Source organism: Mesoplodon mirus, assembly GCF_964341445.2.
Source record: "Mesoplodon mirus genome assembly, chromosome: 9".
NCBI lineage: Eukaryota > Metazoa > Chordata > Mammalia > Artiodactyla > Ziphiidae > Mesoplodon > Mesoplodon mirus.
The window spans coordinates 110425569-110446800 of NC_138985.1; the positions used below are offsets into that span (position 1 = coordinate 110425569).

A 21232-nucleotide genomic window follows, 5' to 3' on the forward strand; every position below is an offset into this window, starting at 1 on the left:
GAAAGAAAACACAGTATGAAATGAGCAGTTCTACTTTCCTGAATTCTACTTTCCTTGACACTAAATATTTACACTTTTTAAAGCTGATTATTGTGAACAGTAAATATTTCAAAAACTAAATTATTCCAAGGAATAAACTGTAGAACGTGACTATCTGTAGCTAAATAAAATGATTATAATCATTATTTTCTACATTTTATGGCAGTTTTACATTTAAATGTAATGAGTGAATTCTAAAATGCGGGACATGAAAATATCTCTGTGGAGTTGAAAGTAAATAAAAGCAAACCCTCAAACCCTAAGCATTTGGCTTCCCTCCAAGTGACCTTCTACCCTTAAATATATAGATCCTTTTCAGAAATTGTCAATTTTTAAACTTTGTCTTTCCCTTAAAAATAATAAAATGTCTTTATTTCTGCTGAGCTGATAATACTGGTACATCCTGGCAGTGTTCTAGGACTTCTACTATTTTTTGGAAGAGGCCTCACCATAAAGAATAGCGAGAGACACAGGAAAACGTGCGTTCTTAAGGGACTAGTTACAAGCAGCAGTACCTGAGTAACCGCCTGTGGAAGGAGAGTCTGACCATCACCAGTCTGTGTTCCAGTCACCGACTGGCCCATAAAGGGGAACCTGTGAAAAGGAAGTACTAAGCATCAAAGGATAAGCATTTGGAACTAACATTATTTTTAAGTGCTTAACAATTTTCTCTTCCAGGGGAGAAAGAGTAATGGCGGTGTCTTCCTCATCAAGAACATTTACTAAAGCCCTGGTTTTTGTGTCCCAACCTCACTACACAATTCTGTGAAGTGTGGATTCTTACCACCCTCATTTTACTTTCGATGAAAAGGAAGATTCAGAGAGATTAAGTAACTTTCCCCACAGTGATGAGTGGGGCAGCGATGTCAATGAGGCTGTTCCAGAGGGTCCACGCTGTTAAATGTCTCATTATACCTTAAAATTAACTCAAGCCTTTTAGATGAAAAATATAATGAAGACAATTTTCTTAGAATTTATGTACTAAAACTATATGTTCCAATGTTTATTTAAAAATAGTTGGGGGCTCCCCTAGTGGTGCAGTGGTTGAGAGTCCGCCTGCCGATGCAGGGGACACGGGTTCGTGCCCCGGCCCGGGAAGATCCCACATTCAGCAGAGCGGCTGGGCCCATGAGCCATGGCCGCTGAGCCTGCGCGTCCGGAGCCTGTGCTCCGCAACGGGAGAGGCCACAACAGTGAGAGGCCCGCGTACAGCAGAAAACAAAACAAAACAAAACAAAAGTTGGTAGCTTACAAAAACTTTTGCATCCTAAAACAAAAGATGTATCTCAATTAAGAAGTTTCATACATTTTTTAAAACATCTTTATTGGAGTATAATTGCTTTACAATGGTGTATTAGCTTCTGCTATATAACAAAGTGAATCAGTTATACATACACATATGTTCCCATATCTCTTCCCTCTTGCATCTCCCTCCCTCCCACCTTCCCTATACCACCCCTCTAGGTGGTCACAAAGCACCGAGCTGATCTCCCTGTGCTATGCGGCTGCTTCCCACTAGCTGTCTATTTTACGTTTGGTAGTGTATATGAGTCCATGCCACTCTCTCACTTTGTCACAGCTTACCCTTCCCCCTCCCCATATCCTCAAGTCCATTCTCTAGTAGGTCTGTGTCTTTATTCCCGTCTTACCCCTAGGGTCTCTATGACCTTTTATTTTTTTTCTTAGATTCCATATGTATGTGTTAGCATATGGTATTTGTTTTTCTCTTTCTGACTTACTTCACTCTGTATGACAGACTCTAGGTCCGTCCACTTCACTACAAATAACTCAATTTCATTTCTTTTTATGGCTGAGTAATATTCCATTGTATATATGTGCCACAGCTTCTTTATCCATTCATCTGTTGATGGACACTTAGGTTGCTTCCATGTCCTGGCTACTGTAAATAGAGCTGAAATGAACATTTTGGTACATGACTCTTTTTGAATTATGGTTTTCTCAGGGTATATGCCCAGTAGTGGGATTGCTGGGTCGTATGGTAGTTCTATTTTTAGTTTTTTAAGGAACCTCCATACTGTTCTCCATAGCGGCTGTATCAATTTACGTTCCCACCAACAGTGCAAGAGTGTTCCCTTTTCTTCACACCCTCTCCAGCATTTATTGTTTCTAGATTTTTTGATGATGGCCATTCTGACTTCATACATTTTTTTAAAATGGATGGCTAGTGGGAAGCTGCTGCATAGCACAGGGAGATCAGCTTGGTGATTTGTGACCACTTAGAGGGGTGGGAAAGGGAGGGTGGGAGGGAGGCTCAAGAGGAGGGGATATGGGGATGTATGTATGCACATGGCTGATTCACTTTGTTGTACAGCAGAAACTAATACAACATTGTAAAGCATTTATACTCCAATAAAGATGTGAAATAAATAAATAAATAAATAAGAAAAAAGTTTCATACATTTTTATATCTAAATGTTAAAGCAAACCAAAAGCTGGTCACTGACCAAGAGAAAGTCTATATGGTCCAAAATATCTGGCAAAACGTTACTTACTCTAATTAAAAACTTCACAGAAACATTACTGCTTTGATGAAAACACTACCCCTAGAATTACCAAATGCGTCAACATGACAAGATTATATTTTGCAAATTATTTTTCAAACACTGTACCTTAATATCTGAGTACTACCAGAATTTGGAAAATATGCTTTTTAATTTTTTTACTCAGCTTTTTGATTCATCTGTTACCCCCTGGCTCCACTACAGCCCTGGTGTGGAATAATCTCATAATCCCAAAAGCACTCACTGTCTATCACCCTCAGTCAACTTATGACATCACTTGAAGGAAGGACCATCACCTCTCCTTCTTCAAAGTGCTCAGCAGAAGGGCTAACAACACACCTGACGACTAACAGATCAGTGTACCTGAGTGATACAGACATGATGCTGAAGGAGCAGGGGTTCTGATTCTCAGGTCCATATTTTGAAGTACGTACAGAATTAAATTTAGCATTTCCTTCTATTTTGACTATGCTCAGCAAACTACAATATTATCAGCAGTACTGTGACTTTGCACCAACAGAACTCGCATAATTTTCATAGCAGAAGTTGTTGCACATACCTCATAGGTCACTTAAGTTCATCACCATTTTGAAATTATGGTAGTTATTAGACTTACTGCCAAATTTATTAATGCATTAGAGAAGCACCATATGCTGTAACTTTTATATTTAAGTTAACTGTATTTCAAATATAATTGATTTCCTCTGTAAAACCAATGTTTTTGGTTTTGCATTAAAATATTCTGAGGAGTTCAGGTTTCACTGGGATGTCAAAAAAGTTCATGACATAAAAAAGTTAAGAAGCCCTGTGACACAGAAATAGTGTTAATAGACATTGTGCAATAATGAAAACCGGGACTTCCCTGGTGGCACAGTGGTTGAGAATCCACCTGCCAGTGCAGGGGACACAGGTTCAAGCCCTGGTCCAGGAAGATCTCACATGCCACGGAGCAACTAAGCCTGTGTGCCACAACTACTGAGTCTGCACTCTAGAGCCCACAAGCCACAACTACTGAAGCCCGCACCCCTAGAGCCCGTGCTCTGCAACAAGAGAAGCCACCGCAATGAGAAGCCCGCGCACCGCAACCAAGAGTAGCCCCCGCTCGCCACAACTAGAGAAAGCCCATGCACAGCAACAAAGACCCAATGCAGCCAAAAATAAATAATATATAATTAATTTTTTAAAAAACCTGAGGAGACTTCTAGAATAAGCTCCCACTGGCCAAGAATGGTCAATTTGAACATCGCTAAGGTTAACAGCTGCGACAGATTAAAAAACACATCAAATGTATTTTTAAAAATAATAATAAAATAATGAAAATCATTAGAAAGTACAATCTCTTCTTTGATCTCAACAATGCTTCTTGGAATTCCCTGGTGGTGCAGTGGTTAAGAAGCCGCCTGCCAATGCAGGGGACACGGGTTCCATCCCTGCTCCAGGAAGGCCCGAATGCCGCGGAGCAACTAAGCCCGTGCACCACAACTACTGAGCCTGCGCTCTAGAACCCGCAAGCCACAACTACTGAGCCCGCGTGCCTAGAGCCCGTGCTCCGCAATAAGAGAAGCCACCGCAATGAGAAGCCTGCGCACCGCAACGAAGAGTAGCCCCCGCTCGCCCCAACTAGAGAAAGCCCGTGCGCAGCAACAAAGACCTGACGCAGACATAAGTAAATAAAATAATTTAAAAAACAAAAACAAACAAAAATAATGCTTCTTAACCATTTCCAAAGTATCTCAACAAAGCACCTTTAAGGATTCCCAATTTATTTGAAAGATCATGTTTATCATAAATTCATGTACATTTCATATTCAATTCCATAATCATCCACATTCAACAAGGTAATTAAGCTAAATTGAGGCTCTATGCCTACTCTATTGAAAGAGGTTCTCAAACAGCAATATGCATAAGAATTGCCCATGGCGCTCACTAAAACACATACAAGCACCATCTCCAGATATTCTGATTCAGTAGGTTTGTGGTTGAGTAAATGAACCTGAATTTTTAAAAAAAACTACCACATAATTCTGACGATGGTCCATGAGCAAAACTTAAGAAACACTACCTGTGGTTATTTAATACCCCTTAGGGGTTGTAAATACCTAATTTCAAAAATTCAGATACTCAAGTAACTCATAATCTTCTCTAACGTATAATTTTCCATTTTTTCTGCTAATAGTGAAAACGCTTATAAAGTTTCCAAATGCTAACTTTCAAATGTCCTCTGATGGAATAAAAAATAGTCACAGGCTGAAATAAACTATCTTTTGTTCTCAGCACAGAACAGTTTAATTTCTATTTTCCTGCTTATCCTCTCATCCTCACCTATTCAGGATGAAGGAACTCTGTCCCATGCAGCTTTTGGTTAGCATTAACTATTCTAAAGGTATTTAAACAGGCATACACTTAAATACTTTGGATTTCCTGCTTAATCAAGTCAATCCTTCAAACCATTCTATGATGTTTTATTATGTTTACCCTGAAACGAATGGAAATTTAACCTTTACATTTGTACAGCATTTTGCATTTGATTGTATTCAGCTGACATCACAACCAATTGAAATATTTATTGTTCATTCCTAGAATACAAGTTTTGAGTTACTATACGCTCCTTCTAGTAACCAGTAATAATTTCATGCACTTCCTGATGCACAGTAAGAATGAGAAACATCTTCACCTACCTGTTCATAACCATTGGTGGCATGCCCATATTGTTTTGTGCCATCACTTTATTTATGCCTTTAAGGGCCACCATTTTGGCTTTCATTATAGGATCTGTAATTGCATCAAAATCTAAAGAAGAAATATATTTTAAAGTTACTGATTTCATAGCATTTGGTTCAAGCGACACTAAAAGGTAACAACTATCACAAACATTATGTAACTTACAGACTCTTATTCCTTATTATTTAGTAATCACTATTACAGGTCCTATACCAGGTAAGGAAGGAATTATGAGATGCCAAGAACCTCATCCTGAATTTAATCCCATCTAAGTGATCCACACTTTTAATACGTTAGTACTGCAAGAATCAAAACAAGGTGCTTGTCGAATGTAAGAGAGATTACACCAGTAATCTAAAGCAATGCAATTCCTTTCATCCAAACGTTCACAATTCTAAGCAGAATTGCTTCTTTAGTAATGTTCCATCATGAATGAGAATTTGCAGTTATTACCAATACTAAGGAATTCCACTAAATTGGTTATTACTCTTTAGGAGAAAAATGTATCAATCTCTTACAAGAAACACAGGCAACTGACAGAAAACCTCTTTGCATATAAATAAAAAAGAAATGGACCAATACGATGGAATTGGTAATGTACGAAGGACAGGTCAGTTTTACTGTTTAGAAGAAAGCATTCCTTGGACGTGTATCCTTTGATTGCTAATTCTTTCTCTTAGAGGCACTCAGGTATTTTTACTGCATTGCTGTTCTATGGGGGGGGGGGCGTTCCCCAAATTAGTAAGCTATTGGAAGTAAGTTAAAGAGCTTCATATAACCAAAAAAAAATGCCAAGCATTCATTGTGCATAAAAGGACAGTAAGAAGTTTACTCCTAGCAGGGTTCCTTTAAATTCACCTTTCAGTGACTCTGAAAATACATGGTAATAATGGTGAGAAGTCAGGAACTAAAAAAGATTTATTTCTATTAAACAATCCCATAAAAGACAGACTTGAGAAAGTCTGAAACTCAGAGTTTTGAATCTCTTGATGTACCTGGGAGGAATCTAAAACTCTGAATCATGTTCATTTCAAAGCTGAAGGAGGACCAGAAATACAGCCCTCAGTGCTCTAGTCCACACGTAATTTAATACACAAATCTTGTAAGCATACTGCACCCCACCCCACGCCCACAGTAATTATTTCTGAAACTCCGAGGAACGCCTACCGATGTTGGGGAAGAACGGCTCAGACCGCTGGCGGATCATGGCTTGCATCTGTCTCTGCTGTTGCTGTTCTTGTCTCTCTTGATCCAGAAGGTCCTGCAGAAGTAGAGGCTGCTCCTCCAGAAGGAGGGGCCTCTCTCTGTTCTGCTGGGCGGCCGTCTGAGGGACCATCAGCTGCTGGGGCCCAGACATGCCGCTGGCAGCAGACTGACTCGTCAGAGGTACAGTCTGATTCACAGGCTTCCCTGTTCCAAAACTGCGATGCACTGCTGGCTGACCCTGAATGAATCCTGGACTCCCCTGCACGCCCTGAGGGAAAGCGTGGTTTAACCTAGGGACTGCTGTCCCATTAGAACTCAAGGTATTATCCAGAGCATGACCAGGTGGTGTCATCAGAGGGGGAGGCAAACTTGACACGTGACTGGACGGTGAGGCCGGCAAAGTTGGTGGTGGAGACCCCAATGGCCTAACGTCTGAATTATCAGATTTTTCATTAGCAAGTAAACTTGAGAGAACTGGAGTTGATCCAGGTATGCTGCAAGAGTTTATCACATCTTCAGCAGGCAGCTGAGTGGACCCACGAACACTTGTGTTGGAGCCAGCCGTTTCTCGATTAGTTCTTTTCTCAAGTAGATCTGCATCACAAGACTGCAAGGAAGCTTGTTCCCCATCTTTCGCGTCTGTATGAGCAGGGGCCTGAGGGCAGGGAGCGTCAGCAGTATCTTTACCCTCATCACTTTTCTCATTTTCACATTTGGTTTCCCCTTTAGAATCTGGAGACAGTACTTCTGTTTTAATCTCACTGCTGACAGTGGATTTTTTCCAAGGAGAATGTTTATCAGAAGGAACCACACTTTTGTCATCTTGCTCCTTTTTTGGGGGTTCAACAGATACACACTGATTATCTAACTTATCATCAATTGGAACATTAAGGTCTAGTTCCTCGTTAAACATGCTTTTCTTATCTCCCAGGTCAAGTTCTGGATCTGTATATGCAATGATATCAAATTCTCCTGACCTTAAGAGGTCATCCAGGTTGGGATCATTAGCTTCCAAATTACCTAAAGTATCCAATTCATCTCCCTTGCCATCCTCTGTATCTAGATTTAAATTTTCCAGATCTTCATCATCTAAGTCTTTGACTTCAACCCCCTCGAGGTCTTTAACATCTAGTTCTTTGACAGATGGGTCATCAGAATCAAGCTTTTCTTCGAGACCACCAGAAGACTGGGTGGTTATCTGTAAACTATCAGATGTTGTTTCAGCTGGTGTCGACGTTGACAAAGGGGCCTCTGAAAACTCACCACCTAAGGGGTGGCTCAGAGACCTCATGACCATAGAAGATGAATGGACAGGGTGGCTTTGCTCTTGCTGAGATGGCGGCACTTGTTCCAAATTTGGATGCACAGGCAGCTGATGAGGGAGCCCTTGGGAAGGTCGTCTCATGGGGTCTGTGTGCCTCGGGCCTGGAAAGTCTGGTCGGGGAATGAAGTTTCCATGTCTTGGATGAGAAGGTGCCTCTATGACGTTGCCAGGAGAAGCAGGGAAGGGCACCCGAGGCCTTCCCTCCGGGGTCCTGTGCCTCAATTCAATAAACGCTTGGCCCAGTATGTTATGCTGCTGAACTGACAGGCTCTGGGGCGAAAAATGTGGAGGAAGTCCACCCGGATTATTCGTTTGTGAGTTATTTAAAGGCCTGGGTATATCTACAGACATAGATCTTCTCAGCTGTGGAGGAACTCCAGATCCTTGTATTTGTTGAGGAGGTACAAGGAAGCGTTCCTGACTTGACAAGGTACCATGACTACCTCCTGGAAATCCAAATCTAAAAGAAGACATTAAAAAAGCATATAGTCAATATAAAGTATTATGCTAAACTGAGTTAGGTTGATAAAAAGGAAAAGTTTTAGATTAAACGCAGATACAAAATTAATGTTGCCAAATACAATGACTTAGCAAAAACAAAATAATCACCGTTAGCAACTACTTATAAAGTATCTATATGCAAGTACATTTTTGCCGAGTACCCTATAATAAATACTATATCCGAGCTCGAAAGGTATATGATCTAACAGATAACATAGACAAAGACAAAGCAAAGCCGTCAAGGAGATGGAATCAGTTGCTTAGAAATCAGCACATACTATTGGAGTTGCAAAGGAGTCCATTTCTTTTTTCTATATTTAGGGAGGCTATGATACGAAGGAAGCTGATTTAGGGGGATGCTTGAATGAAGGTAGGAGGTCTAATGAATTGTACTAGAGAGACTTTATAGGCCTCTGCACATGAGAAAACAAAGGCATGATGACTGGACAGGTTAACCTATTATTTGTTTGAAAGGAATGAGGACTGGGGGTAGTAAGACAAAGAATGATAGGCATTATCTGCAAAGATTCAGTAAATGAATAAATTACAGAAATACTTTTATTTATATTGTACCTCATTCTAGAAAAACTAAAGGCAATTTACAAATAAATATAAAACAGAGCAGCAGGCAAAAGTAAGGAGAAAGAAAAAAGGAAAACAAGGGTGAGACTTTAACATGGAGGTAGGTATTAGACTAAAAACTATATCTGATAAAATGAAAAGCATATGTTAAAGAAGTGTTATTATATTATAATAATATAATACCTTATTATAACTCAGGCCTACATTTGGCTTTGATTGTTCTACTAGCCACTTCAAAGATGGAAACCACTCATCACAAAAAATTCCTACAGGAAAACATCCTTTCAATTTGGAAATTCCCACAAATATTTACCATGTAATTTAAAATTAAAAATCTAGGGAGAGAATAATTCTCACTCATCACATCACAGGAGGCTTTGAAGGAATATGGCAGTTACATTTTAAAGGTTTGACTGGTAGGATAAACGACATCGCTGTGGCTGTGACGTAAGGCTAGGACAGTCAATATTTAATAACAAAGGGAGCGCTTTTACACTCTCTTGAGTACTGAGGGCCTTAAAGAAAAACCCACGACCTCCTATTAGTGAAAAATAATGTTGATCATATCTCAAAGGGATCAAAAAGTAAAAAACAGCATAAACTTCTTGATTAAGAGTAATTTCAAAGTATATACATATATATATATATATATATACACATTAAAAAGACACCGAATCCCTTTGCTGTACACCTGAAACTAACACAACATTGTAAATTAACTATACTACAATTAAAAAATGGTCCCAAACAAAATAATTTCAGTTGTGCATATTCCCTTCTATTAGCAATTTAAATCTGTCACGAAACTAAAAGCGTTACCTAAATCCATGAGGTCTCATCCCCATACCAGTAACATCAGGAGTATAGGGGCCACGTGGATCTTTTGGGAAAACAGCATATCTAGGTCCTAGAGGAGGGCCAATGGAAGACCTGATGCTCCCAGGATAGGGGGGTGGAGGCCTAGTAAAAGCCTGGCTGACACTCTCCGGCTGCCAGTGCTGCAGGGGCCCCGGATGAGGCACTGCTCCTGGGTCCTGTGACCCTTTCTCCTGTCGACCTGCCAGCTTCTTCTGCTGTTGCTGCTGGAGGATGATTTCGCGTAACTTCTGTCGCTGAATGGAAAGAAACAAAAAAGGACCGGGACTTTTTAAAAAGTAGTGGCTTTTTAAGTCTCAACGCTTCGGATACTTGACTATGGTAATGCTTAAAATACCGTAACATTTCAAAGTATGATAAAACACTAGTTACACTTAAATATTCAATCGGTTATAAAAAATAAAGTGATGATCTGGGTCCTTTTCCTTGCCATACAACTATCACAAAACTGAACCCTTCGTATTGAAGAATTCCCCTACCAACTCATGAAAATTGAAATTAGATAAAAGAATAAGTCCAATTCATCAGTGTTGATTTTACCAATGTCATTTTTCTTCCTCGCAGTATGACAAATTCTACAGAAAAGATTGACTTTAACAGCTGTATATAAATTACTCAATTTGATAAAATGAATAGCTTTCTCAAATAATACATTTAAAACATCTGAGAACATTCAACCTGTTTACCTGTCTCAATTTCTCTGTATCTGCTTGAGACATGTTTACAGTGCTCTGTGTATCGGTGACTCCTGAGGTCGGTACAGGTCCGGGAAGCTGGGACACACCAGAGAACTGCTGGCCTTGAGAACTCATGGGTGAGTTGGAAGGTGCACTGAAGCTCCCCTCTGATCTAGGCCGTGGCTGATCAGCGACATCGTGGGCAACCTGACTTGTTCCGAAAGTGTCAGACTGAGACCTTGGGGTCACAGGAGTCTGATCGTAGGGGTCACGAGGGGCAGATGGGGAGACACGGCTAAAAGTGTCTGAAAGACCAGGTCCAGGTGGCCTGGGTGTCTGGGAACACGCATCAGGTGGCCTCACCAAAGGGCCAGGTAAGGCTGCTGCTCGATTTTGTGCTGCCTGCAGGAAAGGATCCTGATTTGGCATGAGGACGGGTCTTGTCATTGAGGACCTAGTAAAACCCTCTGAAATCCTCGGCCTCGGTATTGCTGGTGGTTGGGAGTAAGGAACAGAAATTCCAGGTCTCGGTGTTCCAGGAGGGTGAGCACGTGGATCAGAACGTCTCTGATTAGCCACAGACGTAACAAACAAGTCTGCCTGTGCAGACGGCCTCGGGGTTGGTGGCTGCTGACTATACGGATCGATGGTGGTGGGCCGGGGAGTTCCAGGAGGTTGAGAATAGGGGTCTGGATTGGAGCGAGCTGTTCCTGGGGGCTGGGAATAGGAATCTACAACAGGACGTGGAGTTCCTGGAGGTTGGGAATATGGGTCCTGAGATGTTGGCCTTGATATGGTTCCAGGCTGGGAAAAAGCCCTTGAAGGATGAGCAAACGATTCATTCATTGCTGGATGTGGGGTGATGGGAGGCTGGCTATATGGATCACTTGACTGGTTATGAGAGAAGTTATCTACAGGTCGTGGTGTCAAAGCAGGCCTTTCATAAGGGTCGACAGGCAATCGCCTTGGTGCCTGTGACACTGATCCATAAGGGTCCTGGGAGGATGGGGGTGGCTGCATTGGAGCTTTAAAAGGTCCGGGACCACTATCGAGAGGTGCAGGCGTCAACAAGGGTCGAGCATATGGATCCGGTATCCGTTGTCTTTGAAACGCATCTGCCCTAGGAGATGGTTTAGTAAAGTGGTCATTGGTTCCAGATGCTAGAGGACCTTTTGCAGTTTGTTCAGAAACTACAGGAGACCGGGGTAGGCCTAAGGGTTTGGGAAATGGATCTGTCATCACAGGCCTAGGTGTGTCTGGAGGCTTTGCATAGGGGTCACTACTTGCTGTGGAGGAAGAACATAAATCTCTGACTGGGGATGGCCTGTTTGCTGTCGTCTCGCTCATTTGAGTGGGCCTAGATACGGATGATAAAGGTGCACAGTTTTCCACCAGTGCAGAATTTCTTCTGGAAAAACCATGGCCCCCAGGAGGTGGTCTTGGGGTACCAACCATTTTCGCATAAGGATCCACTGGAGATGGCGGCCGGGAGTTAGAAGATCCAGGGGAAAACATCTGTGGGGACGGTGGCTGAGAAGCCTGGGCCTGCGACAGACTCTCCGGGACGGAGACCCGGGACAGCGCTGGAGGAGGGGGTGGAGCTTGCGGTTTTACAAACACGTCATCTGATGGCGCAGAAGTGGGGGTGCCGGGCAGCTGCTTTGCAAACAGGTCTTTATGGAGGGGCTGTGCGGGAGACGCACTTCCGTTGCCAGGCTGCGGGGCCAGGGGGCTCTGGATCCCGCTGCTCGGCGTGTCTGGGCCGGGCTGCCCCAGGAGAGGCTGGGAGCTCAGCTGCTGCTGCTGCTGCTGCTGCTGCTGCTCGTTCTTCACCTGCTCCAGCTTCTGGGTGGCTTCAATCTTAGCCTGCTGCTTACTCTTCTGACGCATTTGCTGTTGGAATAGGAAAGAAACAACAATCACACGGCCAAGGAAGAATATAGCTGTCACGGGGCAGGTGGGGACGGCAACAGAAAATTTATTCGTTTGATGTCGTCAGTTTCCAGATTGCTCCCCTATTATAAATTCCTCAAGAGGAGAGACTATCATTCAGCATAGTATTCCGAATGTCTACGGCAGCATATTGTTTATAATAGTTACTAAAACTTCCCAAAATCAACTTAAATATATTTTACTGAGAAAGGAAAGTCTATTTTAAATCAAATTTTTATATTCTAGTAAGAACTATAGCTGAAACTATATCATAAATATCTCTTTTCCCAAAAAGCAAAAATTCAATTTTAAAAAGCAAATTCTTTTTTTAATTAATTAATTAATTTATTTATCTTTTTATTTTTGGCCGCATTGGGTCTTCGTTGCTGGGTGGGCTTTCTCTAGTTGTGGCTCGCAGGGGCTATTCTTCATTGCGGTGTGTGGGCTTCTCATTGCGGTGGCTCCTCTTGTTGTGGAGCACGGGCTCTAGGCAGGCGGGCTCAGTAGTTGTGGCTCGCGGGCTCTAGAGCGCAGTCTCAGCAGTTGTGGCGCATGGGCTTAGTTGCTCCATGGTATGTGGAATCTTCCTAGGCCAGGGCTCGAACCCATGTCCCGTGCATTGGCAGGCGGATTCTTAACGACTGCACCACTAGGGAAGTCCTAAAAAGCCAATTCTTAAAGAAACAGAAACACACACCTGTCTGAATTTCCATTCCTGTTCATGTTCCGATTCTCTTTGCTTTAGTGGATCTTTAAAAAGGTCTGAATCAATACGAGAGCTGGGATCGATGCTATCTTGCTGTTGCTGCCTTTTCATGGAATCATTTGACATCTGTACTTTATTAATGCGTAAAGCAGCTCTGTTATCTCTGGCTTTTTGCTTTGAAAAAAGGAGAAGAAAATTATCTCCCAGTATATGTTAAAATTAAATACAACTATGACAAAGTTTATCATACAAAAGCAAGAAAAAGTTGGGTTAAATAGTTGAAAACAGTTGAAATATTAATCTTGAGATTAATACTTACAGCCTCTTGTGTGAAAAGATCTGGACACTACCCCACTTTTCCCTTTTATAAGGCATGTTTCAACTGAAGACATATTTCCATCTCTCTATTTGAACCAGGCTAGAGAACCCAGGTGTAATCTAATATTTTCAATCCTAATTTTTGTAACAGACTCTTCAAAAATGGAACGATTAATATCTCTCTCAATTTAGAGAAAAGGAAAATACCAAATCAATCCTCCACATCTAAAATCTGGAATCTGAAGCTTAACGTTAAAAAAAGAAAAATCATTGAGAAATATTAAAAATATCCTGCCATTACCTCTGCCAGTCAAGGTAAAACAAAGCAAAGCATCATCAGCATATCCCCCCACCAAAATTTTCTGCTTTATCCAAGCAGTCATTATCACTGACAATATGTCTGCTGAAGATCAAAGTAGAAAATAAGTGCATATATTTTTCAAAACGATAATGCAGATATAATATGCTTTCAAATGAAAGCAAGGATTTGGATCCAGTTGACAATCTTAATTTGGCTCTTTGGGAGAAAATAAGTCACCATCTGAAGTGTGAATCTTATAAAATACCCTAATAGTTCCTGGCCAAGTCCATGTTTCAAAAGCTCCTTAAAGGTGTCCAGGTATACCTCTTCCAAGATTCTCTACTAAATCTAATACAAAAAGAGCTTATTGTGGAAGAAACTGAGGCACATTAATGTGGCTGCAAAATGTAGTACTCTTTTCGAAGAGATAAAACAATTTAAAAGTGAAATGAATTAAACATGCTCCTAGGATAAGTGATTTCAATCTTCAACATACTGGTTCTATTAACCAGCTTATGAAACTGTCACCCTCTATATTAAGACATCATGAGTTAGGAAAACACTATAAAACAGAGCTGATTATTAGTTGTACAAGTATTTAACATATGTTTTTTGGAATGGGAAATCTTTTTATTAACCTAAGACAATAATAACAAGATTCACATATTGTGTCTGAAGGCATGATACATATGAGTTTTTTTAAATACCACGTATGGTGCTCTTTCCTGCGAGCTTGCTTTTCTCCACAGCTTGGCAATTTGCTTCACTCTAGTAGTCCAGTCTGCAACAAAAGAACACAGTAGACACATTCACGGAGCCACGGTAATGATGCGTCTTAATCAAAAGGTTGATAAACTGCTAACAATTAAACTTATTCTGCCCCTGTTTTCATACATGAGCAGTCCTGTATTTAGTTCTTTGTGTAAAGTTCCCGGCACAGGGCAGACCAAACGGATTTCTGAATGGAGTGCTGCCTCATTAACAATCTCACCTGTGGAGTTGGGACGTTTTTAAATCAAAGTTCTAAGCGGCCAAGGTAAAGTTAAGCCAAACAGAATACATTCCCTCAACCACGTAAGATGCTACCAGGACCAAAGCTAAAGGTTTTGGAAAACATCTGTACTCAAGAGAAGTCTATCAAGTTGACCAAAAGGAAGTAATCATTATTAAAAATGAGCATCTCATCAGCACTTGTGCACAACAAAGACAGGGAAAAGCAATGATTTCAAGCCACTTCTATGAAACTCAGTGTCAGGACGGTACACAAAATGAAATCTGGGTGAGATCCACAGTTAGCAATAAATGTAGAAATGCTTTTGTCCATATTTATAAAAAGAAAGCTTCGAAACAGCCAGTGAAAATGGAAATCAGCTGCAGACCAACAGCCTTAACATGGTGTTTCATGAGGTTCTAGAATCACACAGTACATCTATTAAAGAAAATTACTTTAAAAAAAGGAAACCTACAGCTCCAATCTAAGGACAATTTTTACACGGACACTAAGTGACTTAAGAGTACTCTAAGTACTCTAATACTCATTTCTAAGCAGCAAGTAAAAGTGTGGTTAAAAAAAAAAAAAAAAAAAACCTTGAAGAATGTGTATACTGCTTTAACAGACAGCCCTGCATTAAACCACTGATCTCTCTTGTTAGATAAGGTAGCATTTATTTCTATGCATAATAAATAAAGTACTACAAGGCGGCCAAACCAAAAAGGCCAAACCTAAAAAGACAGGGGTCATCCATACAAAATCCACTTTTAAGTTCTCCTCTAGTAATTTAAAAGAGCCATATGACAGCTGGAAACTATTGCAAGGCAAAGCTTAAGTGACCTTTTCAAATCCTAGTTTGTCTTGCAACATGAACTCAAGATACTAAATGAGCATTTGCTTACAAATATTCTGTAAGTGACATTAATCCAAATGTTTCATCCTCTTGCTAATGAGAATTTTCAAAAATGGTACCACTGTACCATCTGCTTTTTGCAAATGGGCTAGACAGTTGGGAAGAAGGGGAAATGATTCTGAGTTTCAATGTGAACAATACTTAGAATGGAGTCTGATTTAGCCTAACTTAATACTTCTGATTAAATGCTAAGCTTTTTATTCTAGGAATTTTCTTGTACAATTACACATATAACACAACACTGACTTCCATGTATTAAAAAAGACTGCTAGGAGCTGGAGTCACTTCATTAACTGAAAGTAACTTCTGGGAAATATGCAAATCGGTACAGGGCTTAGGACTAAGAAAATGCAAGATGTTTCTAGATATCTAGGGCATCTTCACATTGTGCAGAGTCACACTAGATAAAAATTAATGGTGATCCACGGGCTCTCTGTTATAGTGAGACAAGAACAAAACGACCTGCCACGCGTGGGAGAGCTGGTCATCTGTACAGCAGTGATGCACCTGTGACTTACCCGGGAATTCTCCCTTTAGGTTGGGGAAATTAATATTTGTGTAGAGAACTGGTGCTACTGTTGCCGTTTCACCCAGGGCCTCCTCTTTCTCCCACTTGAGTGTACTTCGCTGGGCATTTGACATTGTATCATTTTCTCCTTCCATAGTGGGAGCTGATGATGTCCAAGAGCCGTTAGGGTCACTTGCCATTGGATTAAACGCTGGAGTTTTATCCCTGGCAAATAATAGACAACTTTACTTCATAAACATAAAATAACTTTCTAAGTGCTATGGTCAAGTACAATTTCATTAAACCTGTTATTACAAAATAGCTAAAATGTTTGGGGATTTTTAGCAAAGATCACAATGAGTGCAACACACTAACACTGTGCACAATCACTCAGACCAATAACCATTCATATAACAGAAATGATTTACGTTTCCGTAGAAAGTGGAGGCTTTTAAATACCTGGCATCAGTGTAGGGGGACTGCGCTACAGCAGAGAAAGTTCCCAGTCCACTTCCAGGAGGCAAAGAATTATGTGCGAGATGAGGACTGGGCCCGATAAGGCCGTTCATGAGTGGCATCCGTGAAAAAACATCTTAAAAGAAGAAAGCAGTAATTTTTGCATATTATTAAAAAATAATTAAAAAGCAGCAGAAATATTTCGAAATAAAAATTCGTAATACTACTTAAAAGTAGGATTTTCCCCCCAATATTACACTGTAAAATATCGCTTAAAGAGTGACTTGGTTATAAAATTTTGAAATATGGACTCTGTAATTCTGTTTACTTCATTATGGTATAATGGAAGTAGCATGTGCTTTGGAGTCTGACAGCCCTGAGCTTGAATCTTAATTCTGCTACTTGTTACAAGCAGAATCAATCACTGTTTCTATAAAATGAAGGTATTCTATAATGTAACTGGCATACTGTATGTGCAGTTTTCAGCACAGCGCCTGCTATGCAGTAAGTATGCAGTACGTATGAGCTCTAAAAAAAGAATCAATCTCAACAAATGCTAGTGAGTTGTATCAAACACTCTTCTTCACTCAGAATTTACAAACAGGTGTCCCTTATATGAAAAAAACACCTATTACTCTTAAATTGGCACTTTCTCTAAAGTAGTTTGGAACGACAAGCAATATTTCATCGACCATTATAAACTGGACGACTACTGTTAAAAATAAATAATTTCTGTTTTTGACCTAATTTTCATTACTTGCAGTTTCAGCCCCCAAATGTATTTTAATTCTCACGTCTTCTTTCTAAACAGACATTAGGCAAACCATAATAAGACCACCTTGTGTTTCTCCAAACTCTCCACAAGCATATAATTCCAACCCTTATTGCGATCACCCATTTTCCTAAACTATTTGGAAATAAGCCAACTGTCCTTAACCAAGCAGTTTTCCAGCAAAACAACAAAAAAACCCACCTTTTTTTGGTGTACCTTCAAAAACCCCTTCCATTTACAGTGGTCATCACTTCACGATGTATGTCAAATCACTATGCTGTACACCCTGAACTATGCAGTGCTGTATGTCAACTGTATCTGTCTCAATAAAACTGGAAGGTGGGGAGAAAACCCTTCCCATTTAAAGACATAATCAATACCTGGCCTCTACTTACGTTATAACACTCAGAACAACACTAGGAGATCCATATCCGCATCACCAGTTAATTATGCAAATGAAAATCAGTTACAAAGTTGGTTAACACTTGGCACACCTGGTACAGTGACAGAGAACTCCGGACCCGGTCACTTGCCAAGCTACTAGAAAAAATAACGAAGAGGAGTGTCTTGCCCACATAATGTTCTACACTACATAATGTCCTTTCAGCCAAACCAGACCCTCCGTTACAACTCTCAAGTTCGTCTGAGGACACTGGGGCTGACTGCCCACAGCTTTTCAGGCTCTGTCTCAAGGACAGTGGTCCTGGAACCATCTGACTTCCAGGTTAGGGCTTCTCCTGCAGAACGGCAGAGCTGGGCCCACTGGATCTGGACTCCACAAACAAGTGTCTCAGGACACTTAAGTTCACTCCAAGGATGGGATTAAGAAGCAAGATTTCTGCAGTTATTCCAAGCAGAATGCTGCTTCTATTTTTAACTTTAGAGAAAAGTAGGTTCCACTAAGGAATATGATATTTTATTGAAAAATGTCAGATGCCTCTCATGCAGTTAGGATAAAGAAAAGCTCCCTTCCTGGTAGTGAGAACGTGCTCTATCCTGGAGCTATCAGCACTGACTACTGTAACTGCAGTACGACTATACTGAAACCGTACACAGTACCAATGGCGATTACTCATTAGCACTTTAGTATATGCCTGGCGCTGTTCTAAAGCCTTCACATGTGCTAATTAACCCTTTGGTCCTCACAACCACGCCATGAAATGGGTTATTACGCATAGCTCCATTTACGCAAAAAGACCCAGAGAAATTAAATAACTTAAGTACACATAAATAAATGCAAAGCATTTTCCCGTTATTATTTTAACTAGGAGGTGGTCTTTTTCCCATTCTCTCAAGTCTACCATACCTGGTCATATTAGTATCTTTTTCAAGGCACGAACCATGGTAAGAACTGCAGAGTCACTTCACGTAACTTTCACCTAAAGTGATTTCAAGTTACTGTCTCAGTCTTCTTGAAATTTCCCTTCTCTGCTTCCTGACCTTCTGTAAAACTGTCAGCGCATCACACTCTGCCCTCCTCCTCATCGCTCCTACTAAGCTGTTCCACTGAAGATCACAACAATCCTATCCTTCAGTGAAACAACACCTTTCATCCTACTTGACCCGACAACCTGCCTGATGATCGTCACTGCTAAGATCCTATACCTCTCACTCAGTGTCTCCATCTCTCAGTTTTTTTCACTTCCACCTAATGCTTAAAAAGGGGAAAGGAGTGTATAATTGCATACCTAATATAAATCAGTTGACTTAAGCATATAACTCATTATTTAATTAAAAAGAGTTCTTCAAGATTCTGTACTCTACTGGCAGTATATTCTCTTAAGAAACCTCACCCTTCCAACCACTAAACAGACAATTCCTAAATTTTCATCTATAGCCTTGAACAACTGCAACTGCCTGTAAGTCAGAACAATGTATATGTCCCATTTCTAACTAAAAATGGCCTAAAACTAAATTCATTACATCTCCACTATGTTCCCCCTACAACACACACACACACATGCACACGCGCGCGCATGCACGCTTCTTTGTTCCATGTTTCCAGTTTCCAGCAAGACTGGTTATCCTCTAGGCAAGCCTGGCTTATATATAGTCTAGTTCAATTGATTTCCTTTTTCCTCACATCTTACATCCATTTGGTAGCACTATCCTACTTATTCTAACATCACTGTCTCTCAAATATATTTCCTCCTTTCAATTAGCACTGCAGATATATTTAAATGGAGCCCAAATTCCAACTCAGTCCCAACTGCAATAAACTCATTAGTACAACTCTTCTTGTCTCAAATCAATTTCCAATACTGACATCAGAGCTACTCTGCCAAAATGTGTAACTCATCAGGTCGTTTCACTGGTGTGAGGTCTCCAGTGCCTCTCAGAAACCTGGAGAAGAAACGGCCAACTGCCAACACCTAGCTGTCTGGACACAATTCAGTCCCATGTGCACTTTTTGTTCTGCCTTCTTAAACACTGCCCACTTACCTCTCTTCCTTTGCCCTGGAAAATGTTAGAGTTGCCATTCTTGAATATCTGTGTGGTCTCCCTGCATGTGACCTGATCATGCTTTATCCTTAAATTATTATTCTTTCAAACATGAATGCTGAAATCTTAGCGACTCCTACGCAAAAAAAAATCAACCCCACCTTTCCAACGGTGATGACCTCCCCACGAGAACATGCCTCTCGCAAAGGATCTCCTTCATCCCTTTCCAGAAGAGAAGAGGAAACACAAGAAGAAGCGCCTGGTGCAGAGCCCCAGTTCCTATTTCATGGATGGGAAATGCCCAGGATGCTATAAAATCACCACCGTCTTTAGCCAGGCACACACAGTAGTTTTGTGTGTTGGCTGCTCTACCGTCCTCTGCCAGCCTACAGGAGGAAAAGCAAGGCTTACGGAAGGGTGCTCCTCCAGACGGAAGCAGCACTAAAAGCTGCCGGAATCAAGATGAATGGGAAACCATCCCAATAAACGTATTTCGGGTTAAAAAAAAAAATCAACTGCCCCCAACCTTCAAAACCTTATTAAAAATGAGACTGCACAGTGAAACGATTTAAACAATGATCATAAAACCTTTTATAAAGGAATACATCTTTAAATGATTTGATTTCTGAAATACATACTTTTAGTTTCAGAAAACATGGAGATAGTTTTTTTTATATGTTGAGAAGAGAAATATTGAAGTTCTTAATCATTAAGACAACATATGGGGACAATTAAGGCAAGAAGCACTCATGATGAGTCTGTTTTATCCAAATGTAAATCACATGTTTAGTCTAGCAAAAATCAAGGTAAATTTATGTTTAGAGGCTAAACTGGTAGAAACTAAAATATTTCAATTATGTGCATTATAGAATTTTTCATGTATACACAAAATTGGTAGTAAAGATAACATTAAATTATTTGCACATTTCAGCACTTACACAAAAACAGTGTATGAGCCTATAGAAGTATCATTACAAATTATTCAATTCAGTATATAATTATGAAGCAGTGACAACAGGATATAGAGAAATGACCCAATATTCAAATCATCAAGAATACACATCACCGTCTCCCTTCTATAGGAGATTCCCAGACCTGCAGCACTACCACCTTAGCTACCTACTCCCACAAATTTTAATTCTAGCCTATCAGATTTTAGCTCTCCAGGAAGAGGGAGAAAGGAAAGCCTTAAACTTGTTCTGCAAGTAGTTACAAATAGGCAGAAGAAAGTGGATTAAACAAAATAGGCAAATTTCTACAGAATTAGGAATTTCATAGTCGACAGTGGTAGAAAGGCCACTGATTCACTCTGAAAGTATGTACTAAGGACATATTCTGTGGCAAGGTATACAGTGGTGAAGACAGATGTGACCCAAGCCTTCAAGGAGCTCACAATCTAAAGGGAAAACCATAATTACCCAAACAGTCATTTACATCTGCACCAC

General features: G+C 40.5%; 2 protein-coding genes across 16 annotated transcripts in view; one reads left to right on the forward strand and one right to left on the reverse strand.

The window, feature by feature from the left end:
- KMT2C (lysine methyltransferase 2C) overlaps positions 1 to 21232 on the reverse strand; it is a 292172-nt gene that overhangs the window by 32227 nt on the left and 238713 nt on the right. For all 15 annotated transcript variants that reach the window (XR_014294958.1, XM_082632089.1, XM_082632088.1 and 12 more), the window contains 9 exons: positions 16577 to 16709; positions 16128 to 16342; positions 14413 to 14486; positions 13078 to 13260; positions 10458 to 12341; positions 9715 to 10007; positions 6450 to 8272; positions 5240 to 5351; positions 555 to 633 (listed from right to left, as the gene is read on the reverse strand). Coding sequence is in view for 14 of the 15 variants with exons in the window: in XM_082632089.1 (XP_082488215.1) it covers positions 555 to 633; positions 5240 to 5351; positions 6450 to 8272; positions 9715 to 10007; positions 10458 to 12341; positions 13078 to 13260; positions 14413 to 14486; positions 16128 to 16342; positions 16577 to 16709 (4796 nt within the window). In the remaining variant the exon portion in view is untranslated. The remainder of the gene's footprint in view (positions 1 to 554; positions 634 to 5239; positions 5352 to 6449; positions 8273 to 9714; positions 10008 to 10457; positions 12342 to 13077; positions 13261 to 14412; positions 14487 to 16127; positions 16343 to 16576; positions 16710 to 21232) is intronic.
- Positions 19788 to 20665, forward strand: LOC309810462 (small ribosomal subunit protein eS27-like). Its single transcript, XM_082632491.1, has one exon. It carries the CDS (start codon positions 19981 to 19983, stop codon positions 20230 to 20232), a length of 252 nt encoding a protein of 83 aa, XP_082488617.1. The 5' UTR covers positions 19788 to 19980; the 3' UTR covers positions 20233 to 20665.